The sequence below is a fragment of the Mustela erminea genome, chromosome 12 (assembly GCF_009829155.1).
Source record: "Mustela erminea isolate mMusErm1 chromosome 12, mMusErm1.Pri, whole genome shotgun sequence".
Classification (NCBI taxonomy): domain Eukaryota; kingdom Metazoa; phylum Chordata; class Mammalia; order Carnivora; family Mustelidae; genus Mustela; species Mustela erminea.
The window spans coordinates 62319151-62341303 of NC_045625.1; the positions used below are offsets into that span (position 1 = coordinate 62319151).

Below are 22153 nucleotides of genomic sequence, written 5' to 3' on the forward strand. Positions count from 1 at the left end.
TTTTTCCATTTTAAGATTTCTTATCTTTCCCTCAATTAGTATAGCCAGTTGCTCCACTAAGAATTTAACACTAAGCTTATTAATAGAAATGATGTACACTGTTTCTACAGTATTCTGAAGCAGCACATTAGATGTCCATATTACATTCTAGCAAAAGTGCAAAGGAAATCATTTCATCACCTCTCCACATTCTCATGATGAATAAGGTGGTGGTGATTTTTCTATAGAGAGTTTCTCATAGGCAGGTGCAGCATCAGGAACCTGTGAGAATGAGAAAGGGAGAGTATGGCCTTGGCAACAGTGCATAGATTTCTGGGAGAAAGGTAAAGTTGGTGGTCAGCAGCATATTTATACAACTAGTCTGGACTGAAACTTCTAAGTGCCCACATTTCATTCCCACCCAACAAGATAATCATTAAATTTCACAAGTGTGTATGTTGAAATGTTGAGGGGAAGAGGAAGAGTAGAAAAAATAGAGCTAACAGCATTCCCAAAATCTCAAAAATGTATTTATACTTTCATTATCCCTGTCAGCAGAAGTCCCAAACCCTAACGGGTGAATTCTTGAACACTGTTTAAAGCCACTAATATACATTACATTTATACCACATACATAGATTTCATTGTGTGCCTAAAGGTCAGTGCTATTGTCAGTACAGCACAAATGGTTAGGCCTTCATTTAATGCTCACAATTCTAGGAGTATTTTCATTGTTTTCATATTATAGATTGGAAAACTAAGTCAGAGGGAGGTCAGGTTACTTGTCCAAATCATATAACTTCACAGTAATTTGGCTCCAGATTCCGTTTTTTAAACCACTGTGACACACTACATTTGTACCAATGCTGTCCAATAGAAATAGAGTATAACACATATGTGGCTTTAAAAATATCTAGTACTGCATTACAAAAATAAAAAGAAACAGGTAAAATTAATTTTCATTATATAGTTTATTTAATCCCACATATAAAAATATTATCATTTCAACATGTAATTGATACAAAAATAATTAATGAATCATTTATATTCTTTTCCTCATACTAAGTCTTTGAAATTTGGTATTAGAACATTTTAATTCAAACTACTATGTGTTCAATAGCCACATGTGGCCAGCACCTATCCTGTTGGCCTATACAGCTGATACATTTAATCACAGATGCTTTGTTTCCTTCCATTAGATATACCTACATTCAGAAAAAAACAAATATACTAGACATAAGACCAAAAATTATTGTATCCAGAATCAGGTTTTTCCTTTGGCTCTTACATTTAGGGATATCATCATTGACCCTGGAAAATCTGGGGATGAGAGGACACAACTTAAGAAAATCTCTGTACTTCCCTGTTTTGTTTTTTTTTGTCTTTGTTATTGTTTATGTTTTTGTTATGATAAAATATACATAACATAAAATTTACCATTTTATGGCTATCAGACACATGAAAAAATGTTCATCATCACTAGCCCTCATGGAGATTCAAATTAAAACCACATTGAGATATCACCTTACACCAGTTAGAATGGCCAAAATTAGCAAGACAGGAAACAACATGTGTTGGAGGGGATGTGGAGAAAGGGGAACCCTCTTCCACTGTTGGTGGGAATGCAAGTTAGTGCAGCCTCTTTGGAGAACAGTGTGGAGATTCCTCAAGAAATTAAAAATAGAACTTCCCTATGACCCTGCCATTGCACTCTTGGGTATTTACCCCAAAGATACAGATGTTGTGAAAAGAAGGGCCATCTGTACCCCAATGTTTATAGCAGCAATGGCCAGGGTCGCCAAACTGTGGAAAGAACCAAGATGCCCTTCAACGGACAAATGGATAAGGAAAATGTGGTCCATATACACTATGGAGTATTATGCCTCCATCAGAAAGGACGAATACCCAACTTTTGTAGCAACATGGACGGGACTGGAAGAGATTATGCTGAGTTTCACTTATTTGTGGAGCATAAAAAATAGCATGGAGGACATGGGGAGTTAGAGAGGAGAAGGGAGTTGGGGGAAATTGGAAGGGGAGGTGAACCATGAGAGACTATGGACTCTGAAAAACAATTTGAGGGATTTGAAGTGGCGGGGGGGTGGGGAGGTTGGGGTACCAGGTGGTGGGTATTATAGAGGGCACGGATTGCATGGAACATTGGGTGTGGTGCAAAAATAATGAATACTGTTATGCTGAAAATAAATAAATAAATTTTTTAAAAATTTACCATTTTAACCATTTCAGTAGCATCAGGTATATTCACATCACTCTTGATTTTTAAATTAGAATAATTTTATTCCTCTGAGTTAAAAGCAGTCATACATTAAACACCAAGATGCAGGATCTCAACTTACCACAGGTTCACAATCATTCTCTTGAAATGGCAGTTTGCTGTCCTGATGACCAAACCCCTCAGATGAACATCTTCCTGTTAAGGTACTTTGAATGCCAGCATGAATACCTTTGTCCTGAAATGTGAATGCATGAAGGTCAGTGAATGAGGGAAAAAAAGAATTGAGTTCAGTAAGAAAAGAGAAGGAAGCTGAATTTATTTTTAAAAATAGATTTTTTAAAAAAGATTTTATGTATTTGACAGAGAGAGATCACAAGTAGACAGAGAGGCAGGCAGCAAGAGAAGCAGAAGCAGGCTGAGCAGAAAGCCCAATGCAGGGCTCAATCCCAGGACTCTGAGATCATGACCTGAGCCAAAGACAGAGGCCCAACCCACTGAGCCACCCAGGTGCCTCTACAAATAGATTTTAATCTTGGTTCTGCCATTTACCTGCAACGGGACCTCAGGCTAGTCACTTCACGTTTCTGAATTCTAGTGCTTGCATCTGTAATAATGAAGATAATGATACCTACATCTCAAGAGTTGTAGGAATTAAACTAAGGATAAAGCACTTATTACAGTGCCTAGCACCCATTAGTCAATGGATATTTTTGAAGGGAAGGAGAAAAAGAATGAACCTGAACAATGAACCTCAAAGAATGATTTTTTATTTTTATTATTTCTTTAAGAAAGAGTGCATGAAAGGGGTAAGGGCAGAAGGAGAGGGAGAAGCAGACTCTTCTGAGCAGGGAGACTGATGTGGGGCTGGTCCCAGGACCCTGAGATCACGATCTGAGCCAAAGGCAGATGCTTAACCCACTGAGTTACAAAGGAATCCCAGAACCTCAGAGAATGATTGTTAGTGAAGGTGATCAAACTAGTGCGGTATCTCAGTGAGGACAAGCTTGGGAAAAACTTGGTAGCATGGACACATTGTGTATTTCTGCCTTTGCCATAATGACAGCAAAATATCTTTTTTTCCCCAATTTTTAAAATTTTTAGAAATTTCTTCTCAGTGTTCCAAAATTAAACACTACAAATGCATCTGATGTTGTAGAATGTTGTGGTAGTAGCTGGTGCTTCCAAGTCAAGCTGCAACATGATAAGTCAATCTAAGGCTAAGTTATGCATCCTGAATTATTGTGGGGATGGGTGGGTGAAAGCTCAGTTTGCTTTGCATAGGTTTAGAGGTTGATATTTTCCATCCTCAGAATAGAATTACAACAGATTATACAGAGCAGAGACACATACCCAAGTGGGGACTTCAGGAGTTGTCTACCATGGTGAGGTATTTATTTCATCACTGACATAGTTTGAAATTGCTGACACCTTGTGATAATAAAAAGGAGACTTTTAGTTGCTTTTATTATTGTTAAATTCTCCATGGTGGTGGTTCTCAAACTTCAGCATGTGTCAGTATCACCTGACGGCTTGTTTAACACAGATTTTTGGGCCCACCTCTAGAATTTCTGACAGAGCGGATCTAGTGTGAGGCCCATAATTTGCATTTCTAACAAGTTCCCTGGTGATACTGCCAAAACTGCTGATCCAGGGCCACATGGAGAACCACTGCTCTGCACACAAATCACTTCCTTATTGCCTGCACCTGGGTGACGCAGCTGTACTCAGATCCTTAGAAGGACTGGGCAAGTAATGCATAAGTGTCAGGTGGGCCAGGTGGGGGCCATAGAAAAGGAGGCAGTATATATCATCTAAAGGGACAAACACTGTACAGTTGCCACTATTTGCCAGATCTATTTTTTTAAAAGAAACTAGAAATCAAGATTTTCATGTAAAATATTACTTTTATATCTAATTGTACCTAGGTTGACACCTAGGTGTCAAATTCATTTTTTTTTTTAAAATGCAGACTTAAACATACCAGTGAGCCAAATCCAGCCAGTGGGGCATTAGCAGCACACACTTTGTGGTACCAGCTGAGAAGGGCTGGAACATGGAGGCTGTGCAGATGTTGACCAGCTCTTCAGCCTTTTCTGCAGATTGTGATTGATCACTGGGGTCTGCTAGGTTGGAAGAGGATATCACGGTACGTTTCTCAGGGAGAAGTGTTTGGAACATCAATGAGGTGAAGACAGACATGGATTGGGGCTGATAACCACACAGTCTGCAGACTGATGAGAAGTAGTTTTCCTAAACTCTAGTCTGAAATTTGCACAAGGGCCCTAAACTTGATGTAAGAATACAGGAATTTTCTGCTTCTCTCCCCAGTTCCCAGCTATATATTCCAGGTAAGGTATTTAATGCATTTTCTCCCTTTACCTCAATTATCAGTTACTCTTTTTCTTATTTGTAAATTTCTCACCTGCCATAAATTAGGAGCATGATCTACTCCCCCAAATCACTGCCAGTTCTCTGAATTTGCATTCAAACTTCAGCATGCATTTTCAAAGGCATCTTCCTTGGTCTCAAGGAAGACCAAGGGATAGAGGGTCCCAGGCTCTGCATGTTAGCAAGAGCTCTGGGAGATTTGAGCACAGGGGCCCCCCGATCATGTATTGAGAAACTCAACACATGATACATGAATATAAACTGAGTTGTCAGCAGGGATCTCAAAATTCTTCTCCAAGAATCAAAAAGTGTTATGTCCTAGAAACGATAAAGTTGGTAAACACTAAAATAACTATCACCCCCACAAATCATATTCCTACAAAAAAAAAAAAAATGTTGCCTCAAAGAGCAATCCCCCTTCCAAAAGATGTTTTTAAGAGACAAAAGAAATTGTGAGTCAGTGGAAACATTTTAGGAAATCTTAATTCCAACCAACCTCGTTACCATCCTATGGTCAATGAAAGTGGGAGAGTGAACATTTGAAAGCTTAAAATAGGTTGTTAAATGTGGAGTAACTTAGGTATCTGAGGCTTGCATTTATTGTCACTTATGTTTTTTGGCCTACTATTATTATTATTATTATTTTTAAAGATTTTATTTATTTATTTGACAGAGATCACAAGTAGGCAGAGAGGCAGGCAGAGAGAAAGGGAGGAAAGCAGGATCCCCGCCGAGCAGAGAACCTGATATGGAGCTCGATCCCAGGACCCCAAGACCATGACCCGAGCTGAAGGCAGAGGCTTAACCCACTGAGCCACCCAGGCACTCCTATTATCATTATTTTTTAATTAGGTTCCATGCCCAGTGTGGAGCCCACTCCTAGCCCTGAGACCAAGAGATGGGCTTAGGTCAAGAGTCGGGTGCTGAACCAACTGAACCACCAGGCACCCCTATGTCTTTTGGTTTTGAAATGAAAGAACTGCCACTTTGGATGTGGAGCCTATTAAATAAGTAAATAAATAAAAGAAAAGAAAATCCCTAAAGGGAGGCAAGGAGGTAATTATGCAATTAAATGTAGTATTTAGTGCACTACTGTACATAATTTTGCCAATTTCTTAGACTACTGATTCCCAACCCAGCTTTTCAAGACATGTGAAAGTCTCAAAACAAAATTTTAATATTAATTTAAAAAATAAATGGCAGCAGTTTTAGACGGATACTAGAGAATTTTTTTTTAAAGATTTTATTTATTTACTTGACAGAGATCACAGGTAGAGAGGCAGGCAGAGAGAGAGGAAGGAAAACAGGTCCCCTGCTGAGCAAAAGCCTGATGCGGGGGGGGGGGGGGGGGGGGGGGGGGGGGGGGGTGATCCCAGGACCCTGGGATCAGGACCTGAGCCGAATGCAGAGGCTTTAACCCACTGAGCCACCCAGGCACCCCTAGACATGGATACTAGAGAATTTAAATACAGCTCCATCTCATAAAAATTCCAGAAACTCTACAAATCACTGGTGTAGACCTAGAGGAATAGAGACATGATAGGTTGAATTTGAACTTACTAAGCAAAATGTTCAGTGTCTGAGCTTATGACATTAAAGACTCTCTGTTATGGTATAATTAAATTTAAGATGAGTGTATTGAAGCAGAAAGGGAAAAAAATCATTGTATTTTTGTCTAGTAGCATCAAGCTAGTAGTTGTGGACATTAGGAAATGCGTACCAACATATTAAGTTTGTAGAGCGTTTACTCCTTAAAAGACTCAATCGTTATGTTTTTGTATACAAATAGAACTAAATAAAAATATAGAAGAAAGTATATATTAAATAAAGACTGATATGCATCATGGTTATATTGCATGTGCCTAGGGGTAGAGTAGAGCAAACGAGGCCCAGAGAAGTTAAACTCTAAAGGCACCATGCAAGTCAATGACAGACAATGAAACTAAATGCTGATGCCAGGATTTGGGTGGCTGCTATGTGCCAGGCACTGGAGGTACAAAGATGAGTAAGAAATACTCTGTCCTAGTTCATTAATGGGGGAAAGGGATGGAAGAGACAAAAAGTAAATAACCAGTTATAAGGGAATGCTAACTCCATGCTAGAGGCATAAATGGAGTTCTGTGGCAGAGAGCAAAGTCCTTCCCTATCTGTGGGGAAAACCACAGTGAGGTATCATATGAGCACGGTGTCCATCCCTAATCTCCTAGCCCAAGTTTTTCCTATGGTACTTATCTAAAATCTTTTTCAGACTCAGCAACTTCTCCTTTCCACTAAATGTCAACATACCGGTGGGCTGCTCCTCGGTCGTTGTGTCAACACCCAAATGTGCCCCCCTTTTTATTATTATGTTATGTTAGTCATCGTTAGTTTTTGCTTTAGTGCCATGATTCACTGTGTTGCCATGGCTGATATCGAAGAGGTTACTGCCTATGTTCTCCTCTAGGATTCTGGTGTATTCCTGTCTCCTGTTGAGGTCTTTCATCCATTTTGAGATTTTCTTTGTGTATGGTGTAAGAGAATGGTCAAATGTCATTCTTCTTTACATAGCTGTCCAATTTTCCCAGCACCATTTACTGAAGAGACTATATTTTCCCCATAGGATATTTTTTCCTGCTTTGTTGAAGATTAGTTGACCATAGAGTTGAGAGTCCATATCTGGGCTCTCTGTTCTGTTGCATTGGTTTATGTGTCTGTTTTTCTGCCACTATCATGCTGTCTTGATGATCACACCTTTATAATATAGCTTGAAATCAGGCAATGTGATGCCCCAGCTTTGTTTTTCTTTTTCAACATTTCCTTGGTGATTCAGGGTCTTTTCTGGTTCCATACAAATTTTAAGATTATTTGTTCCAGCACTTTGAAAAATGCCAATGGTGATCAATTTTGATCAGGATGTCACTGAAATTATAGAATGCTCTGAGCAGCATAGACATTTTAACAATGTTTATTCTTGTGATCCAGGATCATGAGTGAGTGTTCTGTAGTTCCTCAATATAGATCCTTTACCTCTTTGGTTAGGTTTATTCCAAGGTGTCTTATAAGTTTTGGTGCTATTGTAAATGGAATTGATTCTCTAATTTCTCTTTCTACAGTTATATTGCTAGTGCATAAGAAAGCAACTGATTTCTGTGCATTGATTTTGTATCCTGCCACATTACTGAATTGCTATATGATTTATAGTAATTTGGGGGTGGAGTCTTTTGGGTTTCCACAGAGAGTATCATGTCATCTGTGAAGAGAGAATTTGACCTCTTCTCTGTCAATTTGAATATCTTTTAATTCTATTTATTGTCTGGTTGCTGTTGTTAGGACTTCTATTATTATGTTGAACAATAATGGTGAGAATTTACCCTGTCTTTTGTAATTTGTATTTGGGACATTCTGGCAAAATGGGCATTAGGAAAGGGACAGCATGATAGTGGCAGAAAAACAGACACATAGACCAATGCAACAGAACAGAGAGCCCAGATATGGACTCTCAACTCTATGGTCAGCTAATCTTCAACAAAGCAGGAAAAAAATATCCTATGGGAAAAATATAGTCTCTTCAGTAAATGGTGCTGGGAAAATTGGACAGCCATGTACAGAAGAATGACACTTGACCATTCTCTTACACCATACACAAAGAAAATCTCAAAATGGATGGAAGACCTCAACAGGAGACAGGAATCCATCAGAATCCTAGAGGAGAACATAGGCAGTAACCTCTTCGATATCAGCCATGGCAACACAGTGAATCATGGCACTAAAGGCACTAATGGGACTGCTCAAGCTTCCTGGCAAGGAGAAGAAGTCAAAGCTATAGCTGCCACCTTCCTCTTCCCCTCTTCAGGCTGCCAAGCTCCAAGTGCCACCTACATAGAACCTTTGTCTAAATTGTTTGCTGAGTGAGGAATGGGGCTTCCCCACATCTTTTGCAAAGAGAATTTTTTCCATTATGTATCAACTCCGAAGTTTCAAGTGTGTAATAAAAAAGGGAGAGAAGGAGGGAAAGTGGAGGGAGAGAAAGAGAAAGAGAGAGAGAGGGAGAGAAAGAGGGAGGGAAAAGAAAAGAAAAGAGTGGAGGGAGAGAAGAAATTGCAACTCTTCTTTCATTCCATCGCTCACTATGGAGAACGCCTTTGGATGCTTAAGAGCTAAAGTACTACCTGGCTTCGAAGTGAAATCTGTAGTTCTTATTGTTTAGAGATTCAGTTGATATTTCCCATTTGTGGAAGACACTGATGCCCTAAGACTAGACTGTAATTTGTTAGGTTCCTGCTTATTTAGGTAAAGGGAAAAAATTCCATCAAAACCACATTGGCCATCAAAAGAGAATGGGGGGGGTGGGAGGTTGGGGGAACCAGGTGGTGGGTTTTGGAGGGGACACAGATTGTATGGAGCACTGGGTGTGGTGCAAAAACAATGAATACTGTTACACTAAAAATAAATTTTAAAAATTTTTTAAAAAGAGAAAAAATGGGCTATGTTAAAAACCCAGTGGTGGACAAGATGGGGAAGTAGGAGGAAGCGCCTTTTCAACTTGTACCCCAAAGTGAGCTGATTACCTACCAAAGAACTCCAATCACCCATGAAATCAGCCTGAGATCAGAATTATACACGTCTGGATCTCTACAGGGGGAGAAGACGCCAGTGGGCAGGTAAAGCGGAGTGGGAAGGGAGGACTAATATTGGAAGATAAACAAAAGGGGGAGGGAGCTACCAGAGGCAACCAGTTGGAAAGTAATACCCCAATACGAGCAAGAGTGCCCTCCGTCTGGGGACCAGCATTAACTTGGAGACTGGTTGAAAGCACTCCAAAAGAGCAAAGGATCTCGGGGGAAATTGTGGGAATCGGGGCGGCTAGGGACAGGGGCTTAAGTCCCCGGTCCCAGGACAGCCTCCCGTGGCGCTGAGGCAGAGAGAGTGTGGCGGAGAAACCAGCTCTTGGTCCCTAAGCTAGCCAGCGCACCTGAGAACGCGTGGGGTCCGTTTCCTGTGAGGGGATGGGAGCCACACCAGGTGGCAGAATGCGAGAGTCCTGCTATAGAGCCTGAGATACTCCCCTGAGAGAGGTATAAAGGCCCAGCCAGGGCCTTTGATACAGGCCCTTGTTTCAGAGCCTGCACCAAACTCTCCCCCCAGAGAGGTGCGCGAAGGCCCAGCCTGGTGCTCTCGGACCTGTGCCCCGTTCTCAGAGCCTGACACTCGAGCAGGAACCTCAGCCTCCCCTGAAATTGGTGCTTGCAAGCCAGGCGCTCTTAGACCCAGAAAGACCAGGCACTCCCAGCCCGGGCCAGCGGGAAAAATCTCATTGTGCAATCGCTGCTTAGAACCTCTCTGGCGGTCTGGAGCCGCCCAGACAGCCGCCACTGCCTTGGCTTTGGGTACAAGCAAAAGATCCTGCGTCCCCAGGGACCACGACTTGGAACATGCTCTGCCAGTGGCCAAGGGGGAACTTATTTAGGCTTTGCAGCCAGACTGAGGCTTCTCTCTGAGAGGGAGATCAGGATGCGGTTTGTTTACCTCTAAAACTACAAAAACCATCAAAAGCGGTCAAAGTGAGAAAAAAAAAGTGAACAAACATAAAAACCGGCAGAGAACAAAAGTCTGAAAACAACAACAACAACAACAACAACAGTTTCCTCAGAGCCTACCCCCTTGAGGGGGGCGGGAAGACTTAAGTCAGGGAACATCATTGACTGAAAACCCACATGGCAGGCCATTCCCCCAGAAAACAACCCAAGAAGGAAAAAAAAAGAGGTAAAAAAAGAAAGGACTACAAGAGAACAACCACTATGTCATAGGAAAACTGTTATTTTTCATTCATTCGCACTATTCTGGTTCTTTTCTTTTTTATAGGTTATTTTTTTAACCTAACACCAGCACAGCGAGCTGTCCAGTACATCACATTCCTTAATAACCTTCTAACCTGAACTTTTTGATACATACACCTATGTATTTCTTTTGCATTTCTATTTTTTTAGTTCCTTTTTTTAAATTTTAGTTTGGTTTAGTATAGTTTATTCCTTTTTACTTTTATCTTCTAATATTCATATAGAGTTAAACTTCAAAGTAATCTGCTTTCCCCAATAAATACTACACTAAACTAATTTTTAATGCCCCTTTATCTTAGGAAAGTTGAGAATTTTAACAAGGATATCAAGATACATCCAGGAAGAATCAAAACAACCTTGCTCTCACACACTGAGAATTTATAACCACTCTCCCATCTTTTTCTTCCACAAGTGTTTCTGTGGTTTTGTGTTTGTCCAGCTAGTATATAAATCTTACACTTGGAGTTCTTTTTGATGAGGTTCTTCCTTTATTTGGACATATTTTTTTTCTCTTGTCATATACTTTTATTAGACTTTTTGATTGTCTGTTTTTCTTTGTCTACTTCATAAATCTTACCTTGGGGCCCATTTGGGCTGAACCTTCTCTTTCATCTTCTCTTCTTTCCTGTCTCTCTCTCTATCTCTTTTTTTTTCTCTTTTCTTTGGACTCTTGTTTGGGTGGGGAATCCTGATTGCTCAGAAGTGTTCCACGGTGCACCTGGATTCACCACGGTTAATACATCCAGTAACATCTGATAAGTCATCTCCCACCAAAATGACTAGGAGGAGGAATGCCCAGCAGAAGAAAAATACAGAGGATGGACCATCTGCAACAGAGCTAACAGATATCAACATAGACAATACGTCGGAAAGAGAATTCAGGCTAACAATTATCCCCGCAATAGCTAGGTTGGAGAAAGCCATGGATGACCAAATAAAATTGATTAGGGCTGAGCTGAAAGCGACAAGACAGGGTGTTCACAATGTTAGGGAGGAGCTTAAAGCTACCAGGGAGGAGGTTCACAATGCTCTCAATGAGTTACAATCTAATGTAAACTCTCTCAAAGCTAGGGGAACTGAGACAGAAGATAGAATTAGTGATCTGGAGGACAAACAGATAGAGAGAAAGGATCAGGAGGAAGCCTGGAACAAATGGCTTAGAAACCACAAAAACAGGATCAGGAAAATAAAGGATGCCATGAAATGTTCCAACGTCAGAATTATTGGAATCCCTGAAGGGGAGGAGAAAGAAAGAAGTCTAGAAGATATAGTGGAACAAGTCCTTCATGAAAATGTTCCCGATCTCGTGAAAGGAACCAGCGTTCATGTACTAGAGGCTGAACGGTTTCCATCCAAGATTATACATTCCAAAAAATCATCACGACACGGGATAGTCAAATTGAGGAATTATAATTGTAGGTATAATCTCTTGAAAGCTGCTAGGGCAAACAGGCTCCTTACTTACAGAGGAAAGCCAATCAGAATAACATCAGACCTGTCCACAGAGACCTGGCAAGCCAGAAAGGGCTGGAAGATATATTCAGGGCCCTAAATGAGAAGGACATGCAGCCAAGAATACTTTATCCAGCAAGACTGACATTCAAAATGGATGGAGAGATGAAGTTTCCAAGACCGGCAAGGCTTAAAAGAATATGCAACCACCAAGCCAACACTGCAGGAAATATTAAGGGGGAGTTCTATAAAAGTGGAAAAATTCTAAAAATAGCATTGAACAGAAATATAGAGACAGACCTACAGAAAGAAAGACTTCAAGGTAACACGTGTCAATAAAAACGTATCTATCAATAATCACTCTCAATGTGAATGGCCTAAATGCGCCCATAAAACGGCACAGGGTTGCAGATTGGATAAAACGACAGGATCCATCCATATGTTGTCTACAAGAGACCCATTTTGAACCTAAAGATACACCCAGACTGAAAGTGAAGGGATGGAGAAGCATCTTTCATGCCAATGGGCTTCAAAAGAAGACCAGGGTAGTGATTATCATATCAGATAAATTATATTTTAAACTGAAGACTGTAGTCAGAGATACAGAAGGACACTACATAATCCTTAAAGGGACTATCCACCAAGATGATCTAACAATTGTAAATATCTATGCCCCCAATATGGGAGCATCCAATTACATAAGAAAACTGTTAATCAAGATAAAGAGTCATATTGATATGAATACACTCATTGTAGGAGATCTTAACATGCCTCTCTCAGAAATAGACAGATCTTCGAAGCAGAAAATCAGTAAAGAAACAAGAGCATTGAATGACACATTGGAACAAATAGACCTCATAGATATATACAGAACATTCCACCCTAAAACAACAGAATACTAATTCTTCTCAAGTGCACATGGAACCTTCTCAAGAATAGACCACATACTGGGTCACAAATCAGGACTCAACCGATACCAAAAGACTGAGATTATTCCCTGCATATTCTCAGATCACAATGCTTTGAAACTGGAGCTTAATCACAAGGAAAAGTTCAGAAGGAACTCAAACACCTGGAAGCTAAAGGCCACCTTGCTTAAGAATGCGTGGATCAACCAGGAGATCAAAGAACTGAAACAATTCATGGAAACCAATGAGAATGAAGACACTTCGATCCAAAACCTATGGGTTACAGCAAAGGCGGTCCTAAGGGGGAAATACATAGCCATCCAAGCCTCCCTCAAAAAATTGAAAAATCCAGAACACAGCAGCTTTTTCTACACCTTAAAGAACTGGAGAATCAACAACAAATCAAACCAACTCCACACGTAAGAAGGGAAATCATCAAGATTAGAGCTGAGATCAATGAGATCAATGAAACCAAAGATACAGTAGAATGTATCAATGAAACTAGACGTTGGTGTTTTGAAAGAATCAATAAGATCGATAAGCCACTGGCCACACTAATCCAAAAGAAAAGAGAGAAAGCCCAAATTAATAAAATTATGAATGGAAAGGGAGAGATTGCAACGAACAACAAGGAAGTAGAAACAATCATCAGAAGCTATTATCAACAGTTATATGCCAATAAGCTTAGCAACCTTGATGAAATGGATGCATTCCTGGAAAATATAAACTCCCAAAATTGAACCAGGAAGAAATCGACAACCTGAATAGATCGATATCTAGTAACGAGATTGAAGCAGTGATCAAAAACCTCCCCCCAAAAAGGAGCCCAGGACCTGACAGATTCCCTGGGGAATTCTACCAAACTTTCAAAGAAAAAAAAAACACCTATTCTCCTGAAGCTGTTTCAAAGAATTGAAGCAGAAGGAAAACTTCCAGACCCTTTCTATGAAGCCAGCATTACCATGATCCCCAAACCAGGCAAAGACCCTACCAAAAAGGAGAATTTCGGACCAATATCAATGATGAATATGGATGCTAAGATTCTCAACAAGATCCTAGGAAACAGTATCCAAAAGCACATTAAAAAGATTATCCACCATGACCAGGTGGGATTCATCCCTGAGCTACCAGGATGGTTCAACACTCGCAAATCAATCAATGTGATAGAACAATTTAATATGATAGAACAATTTAACATGGTCCTCTCAATTGATGCAGAAAAAGCATTTGACAAAATCCAGCATCCCTTCCTGATTAAAATGCTTCGAAGTATCGGGATAGAGGGAACATTCCTGAACTTCATCAAATATATCTATGAAAGACCCACAGCAAATATCATCCTCAATGGGAAAAAGCTTGCAGCCTTCCCGTTGAGATCAGGAACACGACAAGGATGCCCACTCTCACCACTCTTGTTCAACATAGTATTAGAAGTCCTAGCAACAGCAATCAGACAACGAAGAGAAAAAAAAGGGATCCAATAAGGCAATGAAGAAGTCAAACTCTCTCTCTTCGCAGATGATATGACTCTTTATATGGAAAACCCAAAAGACGCCACACCCAAACTACTAGAACTCATACAGCAATTCAGCAACGTGGCAGGATACAAAGTCAATGTACAGAAATCAGTGGCTTTCTTATACACTAACAATGAAAATACAGAAAGGGAAATTAGAGAATCGATTCCATTTACTATAGCATCAAGAACAACTAGGTACCTGGGAATAAACCTAACCAAAGAGGTAAAGGATCTGTACTCGAGGAACTACAGAACACTCATGAAAGAAATTGAAGAAGACACAAAAAGATGGAAGACCATTCCCTGCTCTTGGATCGGAAGAATAAACATTGTTAAAATGTCTATACTGCCTAGAGCAATCTATACTTTTAATGCCATTTCAATAAAGATTCCACCGGTATTCTTCAAAGAGCTGGAGCAAATAATCCAAAAATTTGTATGGAATCAGAAGAGACGCTGAATCGCTAAGGAAATCTTGAAAAACAAAAATAAAACGAGGGGCATCACGTTACCTGATTTCAAGCTTTCTTACAAAGCTGTGGTCACCTAGACAGCATGGTACTGGCATAAAAACAGACACATAGACCAGTGGAACAGAGTAGAGAGCCCAGATATGGACCCTCAACTCTATGGTCAATTAATCTTCGACGAAACAGGAAAAAATATACAGTGGAAAAAAGACAGTCTCTTCAATAAATGGTGCTGGGAAAACTGGACAGCTATATGTAAAAGAATGAAATTCGACCATTCTCTTACACCGTACACAAAGATAAACTCAAAATGGATAAAAGACCTCAACGTGAGACAGGAATCCATCAGAATCCTAGAGGAGAACATAGGCAGTAATCTCTTCGATATCAGCCACAGTAACTTCTTTCAAGATATGTCTCCAAAGGCAAAGGAAACAAAAGCGAAAATAAACTTTTGGGACTTCATCAAAATCAAAAGCTTCTGCACAGCAAAGGAAACAGTCAAGAAAACAAAGAGGCAACCCACGGAATGGGAGAAGATATTTGCAAATGACAGTACAGACAAAAGGTTGATATCCAGGATCTACAAAAAACTCCTCAAACTCAACACACACAAAACAGACAATCATATAAAAAAAATGGGCAGAAGAGGGGCGCCTGGGTGGCTCAGTGGGTTAAGCCTCTGCCTTCGGCTCAGGTCATGATCTCCGGGTCCCGGGATCGAGTCCCGCATCGGGCTCTCTGCTCAGCAGGGAGCCTGCTTCCTCCTCTCTCTCTCTCTGCCTGCCTCTCTGCCTACTTGTGATCTCTCTCTGTCAAATAAATAAATAAAATCTTTAAAAAACAACAACAACAACAAAAAAAACCACATTGAGATATCACCTTACACCAGTTAGAATGGCCAAAATTAGCAAGACAGGAAACAACAAGTGTTGGAGGGGATGTGGAGAAAGTGGAACCCTCTTCCACTGTTGGTGGGAATGCAAGTTAGTGCAGCCTCTTTGGAGAACCGTGTGGAGATTTCTCAAGAAATTAAAAATAGAACTTCCCTATGACCCTGCCATTGCACTCTTGGGTATTTACCCCAAAGATACAGATGTCGTGAAAAGAAGGGCCATCTGTACCCCAATGTTTATAGCAGCAATGGCCAGGGTCGCCAAACTGTGGAAAGAACCAAGATGCCCTTCAACGGACGAATGGATAAGGAAAATGTGGTCCATATACACTATGGAGTATTATGCCTCCATCAGAAAGGACGAATACCCAACTTTTGTAGCAACATGGACGGGACTGGAAGAGATTATGCTGAGTGAAATAAGTCAAGCAGAGAGAGTCAATTATTATATGGTTTCACTTATTTGTGGAGCATAACAAATAGCATGGAGGACATGGGGAGTTAGAGAGGAGAAGGGAGTTGGGGGAAATTGGAAGGGGAGGTGAATCATGAGAGACTATGGACTCTGAAAAACAATCAGAGGGGATTAAAGTGGTGGTGGGGTGGGAGGTTGGGGTACCAGGTGGTGGGTATTAGAGAGGGCACGGAATTCATGGAGCACTGGGTGTGGTGCAAAAATAATGAATACTGTTATGCTGAAAATAAATAAATTTAATTAAAAAAAAACCCAGTGGTACTTTGTGCTGCTGAGGGGTGGGTGGTTTCCTCATTGCACAAATGGCTGGATGGGCCCTAGGTATGCTAAATTGTTTGCTATAACTTGGAACTCCCAGGGAACCTGGGAGGAAAGGGTTAAGGCAGCAAAGTGAGATAAAGAGGCCACTAATTAAAGGAACAGAACCAGTGGGAATTCTCAGGAGGAATGTTAAGACCCTGAGCATCTCACATGCAGCTGTTTGCTGTGCAAAAGGATCAGGACTCCTGGCCCCATACCTCACAAATTATCTGTGCTCAGTTACACACATAGTCAAGCATTCAAGTTTCCTGTGAGTGGGACTAAGGAGATGGGCCAACTTTCTTGTTGGAGTTCATGCCAGGTAGAAGCAAAAAGAGCTGCAAGAAGTACAAAGTAGAGAAAGACTCATCAAAACCAGAAATGAGAGCTAAAGGTGATTATGAGAATGTTATCCCATTTTCCAAAAATTCAGAGAAAGAAGGAAAAGGGGGTCCTGGATCTGGAGGGATCCCAGCAGTGGAAATTTACTAACCCTCAAACTTCTGTATCCACTTCGTCTTCTCCAATAGCAACAGCCAATGAGCAGCAAAACTCCCAGGATCATTGTCAGGATTCCAATCCCTGCAGCCCTGGCCCAAGAAATAGATAAATCTATCTGTGTACAGAAACCTTGTTCTATATTGTGAAGAAACATGTATCAACCTTCAATCTTCACAAGGGCTTTGCCAGCCCAAAGCCACATATCCCATTCTCCAAGTAGTTTCCCTCCCCACCCTACACCTCACTAAACACCCAGCACCTCCAACACCTATACCCAGGGACAGGAGCTTTCTTTAGGAGCTTCACAGATGTGTGCTCACAGAAGTAGTGCTAACTGTCATGGCCTAAGCATCAAAGTTCCAGGAACAAGAGGTGAAGTAGCAACTGACCTGTATGTGAACAATGTATTTACAGAGACAGTTTTCTTTTAATCAGAGCTAGTTTAAAACATTTTCCCCAACCATCAGTCCACAAAAAGTATTAATAATTAACATTGACTTAAGATCTACTCTACTCTGGGTGCCATGATAAACATTCTACATAAATTAGATTATTTAATTCTCACAACAACCCTAGAAGGTAGGCATCATACCCATTTCACAGATGAGGAAATAGATTCAAATGTTAAGTTCCTTGCTAATGGACATACAGATGTAGCACAAGATGGAGTCAGGATTAGAACTTGAGTTTGTCTCATTCATGATTGTGTCCTCTTTGCCTGAAACTCACACCTTCACTCCTTGCCCATGTAGCTGAAGGTGAATCAAGATATAGCTGGGGTTTCTTCTGGAGAGATTTTTGTCTTATACCACCTACCTGACCACCTCCTTCTTAAGGCAGCTGAGGCATCAAATCTATCCTGTTCATATCTAAATGGGATGGATGACAGTGCTGGATAAAAACTCTGACCTAATTATGCATGTCAGTCCACCTACTTTGTGGATTATGAACTGAGACCTACCAAGACTCGCCAACATCACCACCACCTCAGCAGCTACTCTGTAATTCATTGAGCATTGATTGGTGCCAAGCATTGTGCCAAGCTCCCACATATAGGCTTTTATTTCATCCTCACAATAATCTTCTGAGATATATATATGATGCTCATATCATAGCTGGCATCTCCACAATTTTAAGCTGGTAAAATTCCCAAGACTGCACAACTGGAAAGTGGCAGAACCAACATTCACAGTAACTGGCCTAAGATACCCAACCGGTGCTTTTCCTGCCATATCACCCTTCCCTGAAATGAAGATGTCACAAGGAGCATTCAGTGGGTTCTTGTGACTGAAGGCAGCTGATTCAATTCCTAGAATGCCTGTGGTCCAATTTCACCCAAAAGTCTGTTTTCATCCCTTTGGACATCTTGACAGACACAGCTCTGTTCCAGTTCTATATGCTCCTTCACATTGCATTCACACACACCCAGTGACTGATAGAGTGGAAAATATCAGGATATGCCAGACACACCAAAAGAACCCACTACCCAGATGGGTAGGAGTCTCCAGAGTGTTACCAAATCTCTTCTGAGTCACCTGAGATGCATGTTAAAGTGCAGACTCTGAGATCAACCCCTGGACCCACCAAATCAGCCTCTCTGGTAGCAATGCTTGGGAAACTGCATTTTACAAGCTCCATGAGTGGCTTATGCCCTCTTGATTGAGAGAACCCCTCAACCTCCTTTTTATTGAAGTTTCAATACAGTTTGAGATACAGTTTGTTGAATCATCATAAAGAAGCTGAAACAATATCTCCCAATCCCCATTCCCAACTGAACATGCAGGGATTTTAGAAAATCCCACTAGGGTCTTCTGAGGAAAGAAGACTAAATTCTTCATTAGTGTCTTTAATGGGTTCTACATCTTGCTTGCCCCTACTAGTTTACTCTACTAAAGATTTTTCAATAGTTCCTTCTCAAGGGAGAGCAAGTTTGCAGGAAGTTCTGACTAGACCACTTAAGACTTGGTTCAAATAAAAACCTGGTACCTAGTTTGTCCTGTTGGAGTCTTTACTCAGAGGGTGGAACCCAATCTAGAGCAACTCACTCTTGGGCACTCTAGTACATGCAAAGTGTGTTCCAGCAACCTGTCATCCCACTACAGCACTTACGCTTGCTAAAATAATTCTTGAGCCTAATTCTGCACTACACTGTAAGATTTTTTCAAAGATAAGGACAGCATCTTAGACTGACTATACATTGCTTAGCACTTAAAAATGCTGAATGCTGTAACTACTTATTTAAAATTAATTCATACTATTAACACCTTTCCTTAGAATAAAATTATGATGTAGAAGTTATGACCACCATCTTCACCCTGGGGTCAGTCTGCAGGTGGAGTTGCACATACCTGGCCTACATTCTCACTAGATCTTTGGCAACTCATCTTTGTTCTGTCTGCAAACCATTTCTAGGAGCCTGAGTGGAGTAGACAGAACAAGGCTTGAGGAAAGAGTCATCTTGCTCCCGGACAAATATTTTCCAGCTGCGAAAACTTTAGTAAATGCCTAATAACCAAGAATGCAGGAAAAAAAAAAAACACAAGGTCCAACTTATTACCACTCTTATCTCCTTGCCTATAAATCCTCAGAAAAGCTTGACCGAGGCCCTTGTAAGATCATGGGGTCCTCTCACCTCATTGCCAGGGTTTTTACTCTCTAGAGAAATGAACACTAGAGAGATTTACTGGCAGGCATGTGCTTGTGGAAATCAGCAGACTGTGTCATCAAACAGAAAACAGCAAACCTCACTGGGTTCAGTTTTTTTAAATTAAATTTATTTATTTTCAGCATAACAGTATTCATTATTTTTTCACCACACCCAGTGCTCCATGCATTCTGTGCCCTCTATAATACCCACCACCTGGTACCCCAACCTCCCACCCCCCCTTCAAACCCCTCAGATTGTTTTTCAGAGTCCATAGTCTCTCATGATTCATGTCCCCTTCCAATTTCCCCCAACTCCCTTCTCCTCTCTAACTGAACTTACTCTTCAGCTGTGATGTAAGAGTGATTGTGCCCCTTCTTGGGGTAACCAAGGATGAAATGAACCTCTTCTCTTGACATCTTAAGGGGGCAGGTCACAGGAAACCTAATAGCAGGGGCACACAGGTACCTTTAAACACATTCAGAACATCCTTACTCAGCATTTCACAAATATCCACAGGCATTCTCTCCAGGTGAACATCAATGATAGCTGGAACCCTCTGGTTTCTCTCTGTAAGAGGATTTGTACTTGCTTTTTCATTGATATCAAGTGGAAATTGCTCAGGTTTCTAACTGCTTCCACCAACTGAAAACTAAGTTCAAACAAGAAACTACAAACAAAAGCAAAAAACTTTGAAATTGAGTTATTATTGGAGAGGGAAGTCTCTTCATTTGCCTTCAGTTTGACTCTATACCACAAACTTATAGAGAAACAAAATGCATTTTTAAAAAATGACATTTTATTGTTACTACTATTATTTTTTTAAGAGATGGGGAAGAGTAGCAGAGGGAGAGGGAGAATTTTAAGCAGGCTTCATGCCCATCGCAGAGCCTGATGTGGGGCTTGATCTCACCACCCTGAGATCACCTATGCTGAAATCAAGAATCGGATGCTTAACTGACTGAGCCACACAGGTGCCCCACATTTGTGGGTCCATGAATTGTTTAAGTTCTTCTTTGATTTCCTGGTTGATCCAAACATTCTTGAGCAAGATGGTCTTTAGCTTCCAAGCGTTTGAATACACAAAATGCATTCTTATTCATTCCGTATTTTCCCTGGCACAAGACTGGTTAATAAAAGGAGTTATTTCTCTCCAAAAGTATTAAATTGATATCAGTGTTTGGCCATATAGACAGTTAGATAACATATGGGTATGTGGCTGAGCACAGCATTCTCCAAGTCCACCCTCCAGCAAAGGAAATGCCTGGGCTTGTGTGTATTCATTCACACCTTCCAAAACAAGATGAGGACTCCCGTAACCTGATTTTGTCTAATGATTTGTTTTCCCTCCCACTGAAATCAGTTTTTGCTTCTCTCTCATTCAGGTCTCATGAATAGGGCTTAAATATGTGGGTGTGACACACACACACATATAACAGTATATATATGTATAACATATATAATAATATATTATATATATAGAGAGAGAATACAAAATTTTAAACCATAATACAAACAAATAGATAAAGAGCTCATGAAACCAACAACAGTTTCTCTCTCTCCTTGCCATTGTATTTTTCTTCTCTCTAGTTCTCATGAATTTCAAAGCTCTGATAATAGAGTTATATTAGTTATATTAATTATTATTAATATTATATATATTATTAATATTATATTAATATATTAATGAACCTCTTTAAAATAGTAGGAGAGAAGTGGGAGAACCGAGTGGGGAATTTGCCATGTGAACCCTTTCTATTGTAATTTTTCCTTCCCAATTGTAAAAAAGAAATTCTATTTGAACTCACTGAGCATCTCAGGTAAATAATGTAGGGGTGAGCCCTATGTTAAAAATTACAGATACAAAACCCAATTCTGCATTAAATTGTTTTTGTAAATCTATGTAAACTCTGCAAATAGTGTGGGTGCAACAAATGGACCTCATCCCAAACCAAGAGAAGCAGTCTTTCAAGTGACAGGAGAATACACAAGCAGAATCACAAGCAGGATGCAGCATGGTCCTCTGTTTTTCTTCTTGGCAGTCTAGGAACAGGATCTAGGAGGAGACTTTGTGAGCCCTCAGAAGCTGGAGACTTACATTAAGGAGAGATTTTGTGGACAGCCAAACATCAGGGAAGCAATGAGGGAGGGCAAAGGAGCCCACCACAATCCCCCCAAACCTGTTCTCTTGGACAAAAACAATGGTTGAGAAGGACATGCTCTTACCTTTCTGGATGGGACTATTCTGTCTGTTGTCTGGCCCTCTTTATCAAGATTTCTTTTTTGGTTCTTAATCTTTTAAATTTCTTTTCCTTGTCTCCAGTCTCATGTTAGTCATGAGCTTGGATTTCTGACAGGGTCATCTGTGATTGCTTAATTGGCATAAAAGAAGCTGCCTTTATTCATCTCTTCAAAAAGTCATTGTTTATTGTGGCCTCTGTTTTCCCCAATCTCAGGATTTCCTCCCTGGGAAGCCATTTATTTAAAGTACTTGTTCCTCCTCCATAGGGTTGCCAGATAAAATATAGGATTCCCAGCTGTTTTTTATTACAGATAAACAATGAATACTT

General features: G+C 40.5%; 1 protein-coding gene across 1 annotated transcript; it reads right to left on the minus strand.

Annotated features, from left to right (window-relative positions):
• Nucleotides 1-192: 192 nt before the first annotated feature.
• On the minus strand, nucleotides 193-20002 carry MLANA (melan-A). Its single transcript, XM_032306497.1, has 4 exons — nucleotides 19926-20002; nucleotides 16932-17028; nucleotides 2337-2450; nucleotides 193-261 (listed from the first exon to the last, which is right to left on the minus strand). The coding sequence occupies exons 1-4, from the start codon at nucleotides 20000-20002 to the stop codon at nucleotides 193-195; spliced, it is 357 nt and encodes a 118-aa protein (XP_032162388.1).
• Between the last annotated feature and the right edge of the window lie 2151 nt (nucleotides 20003-22153).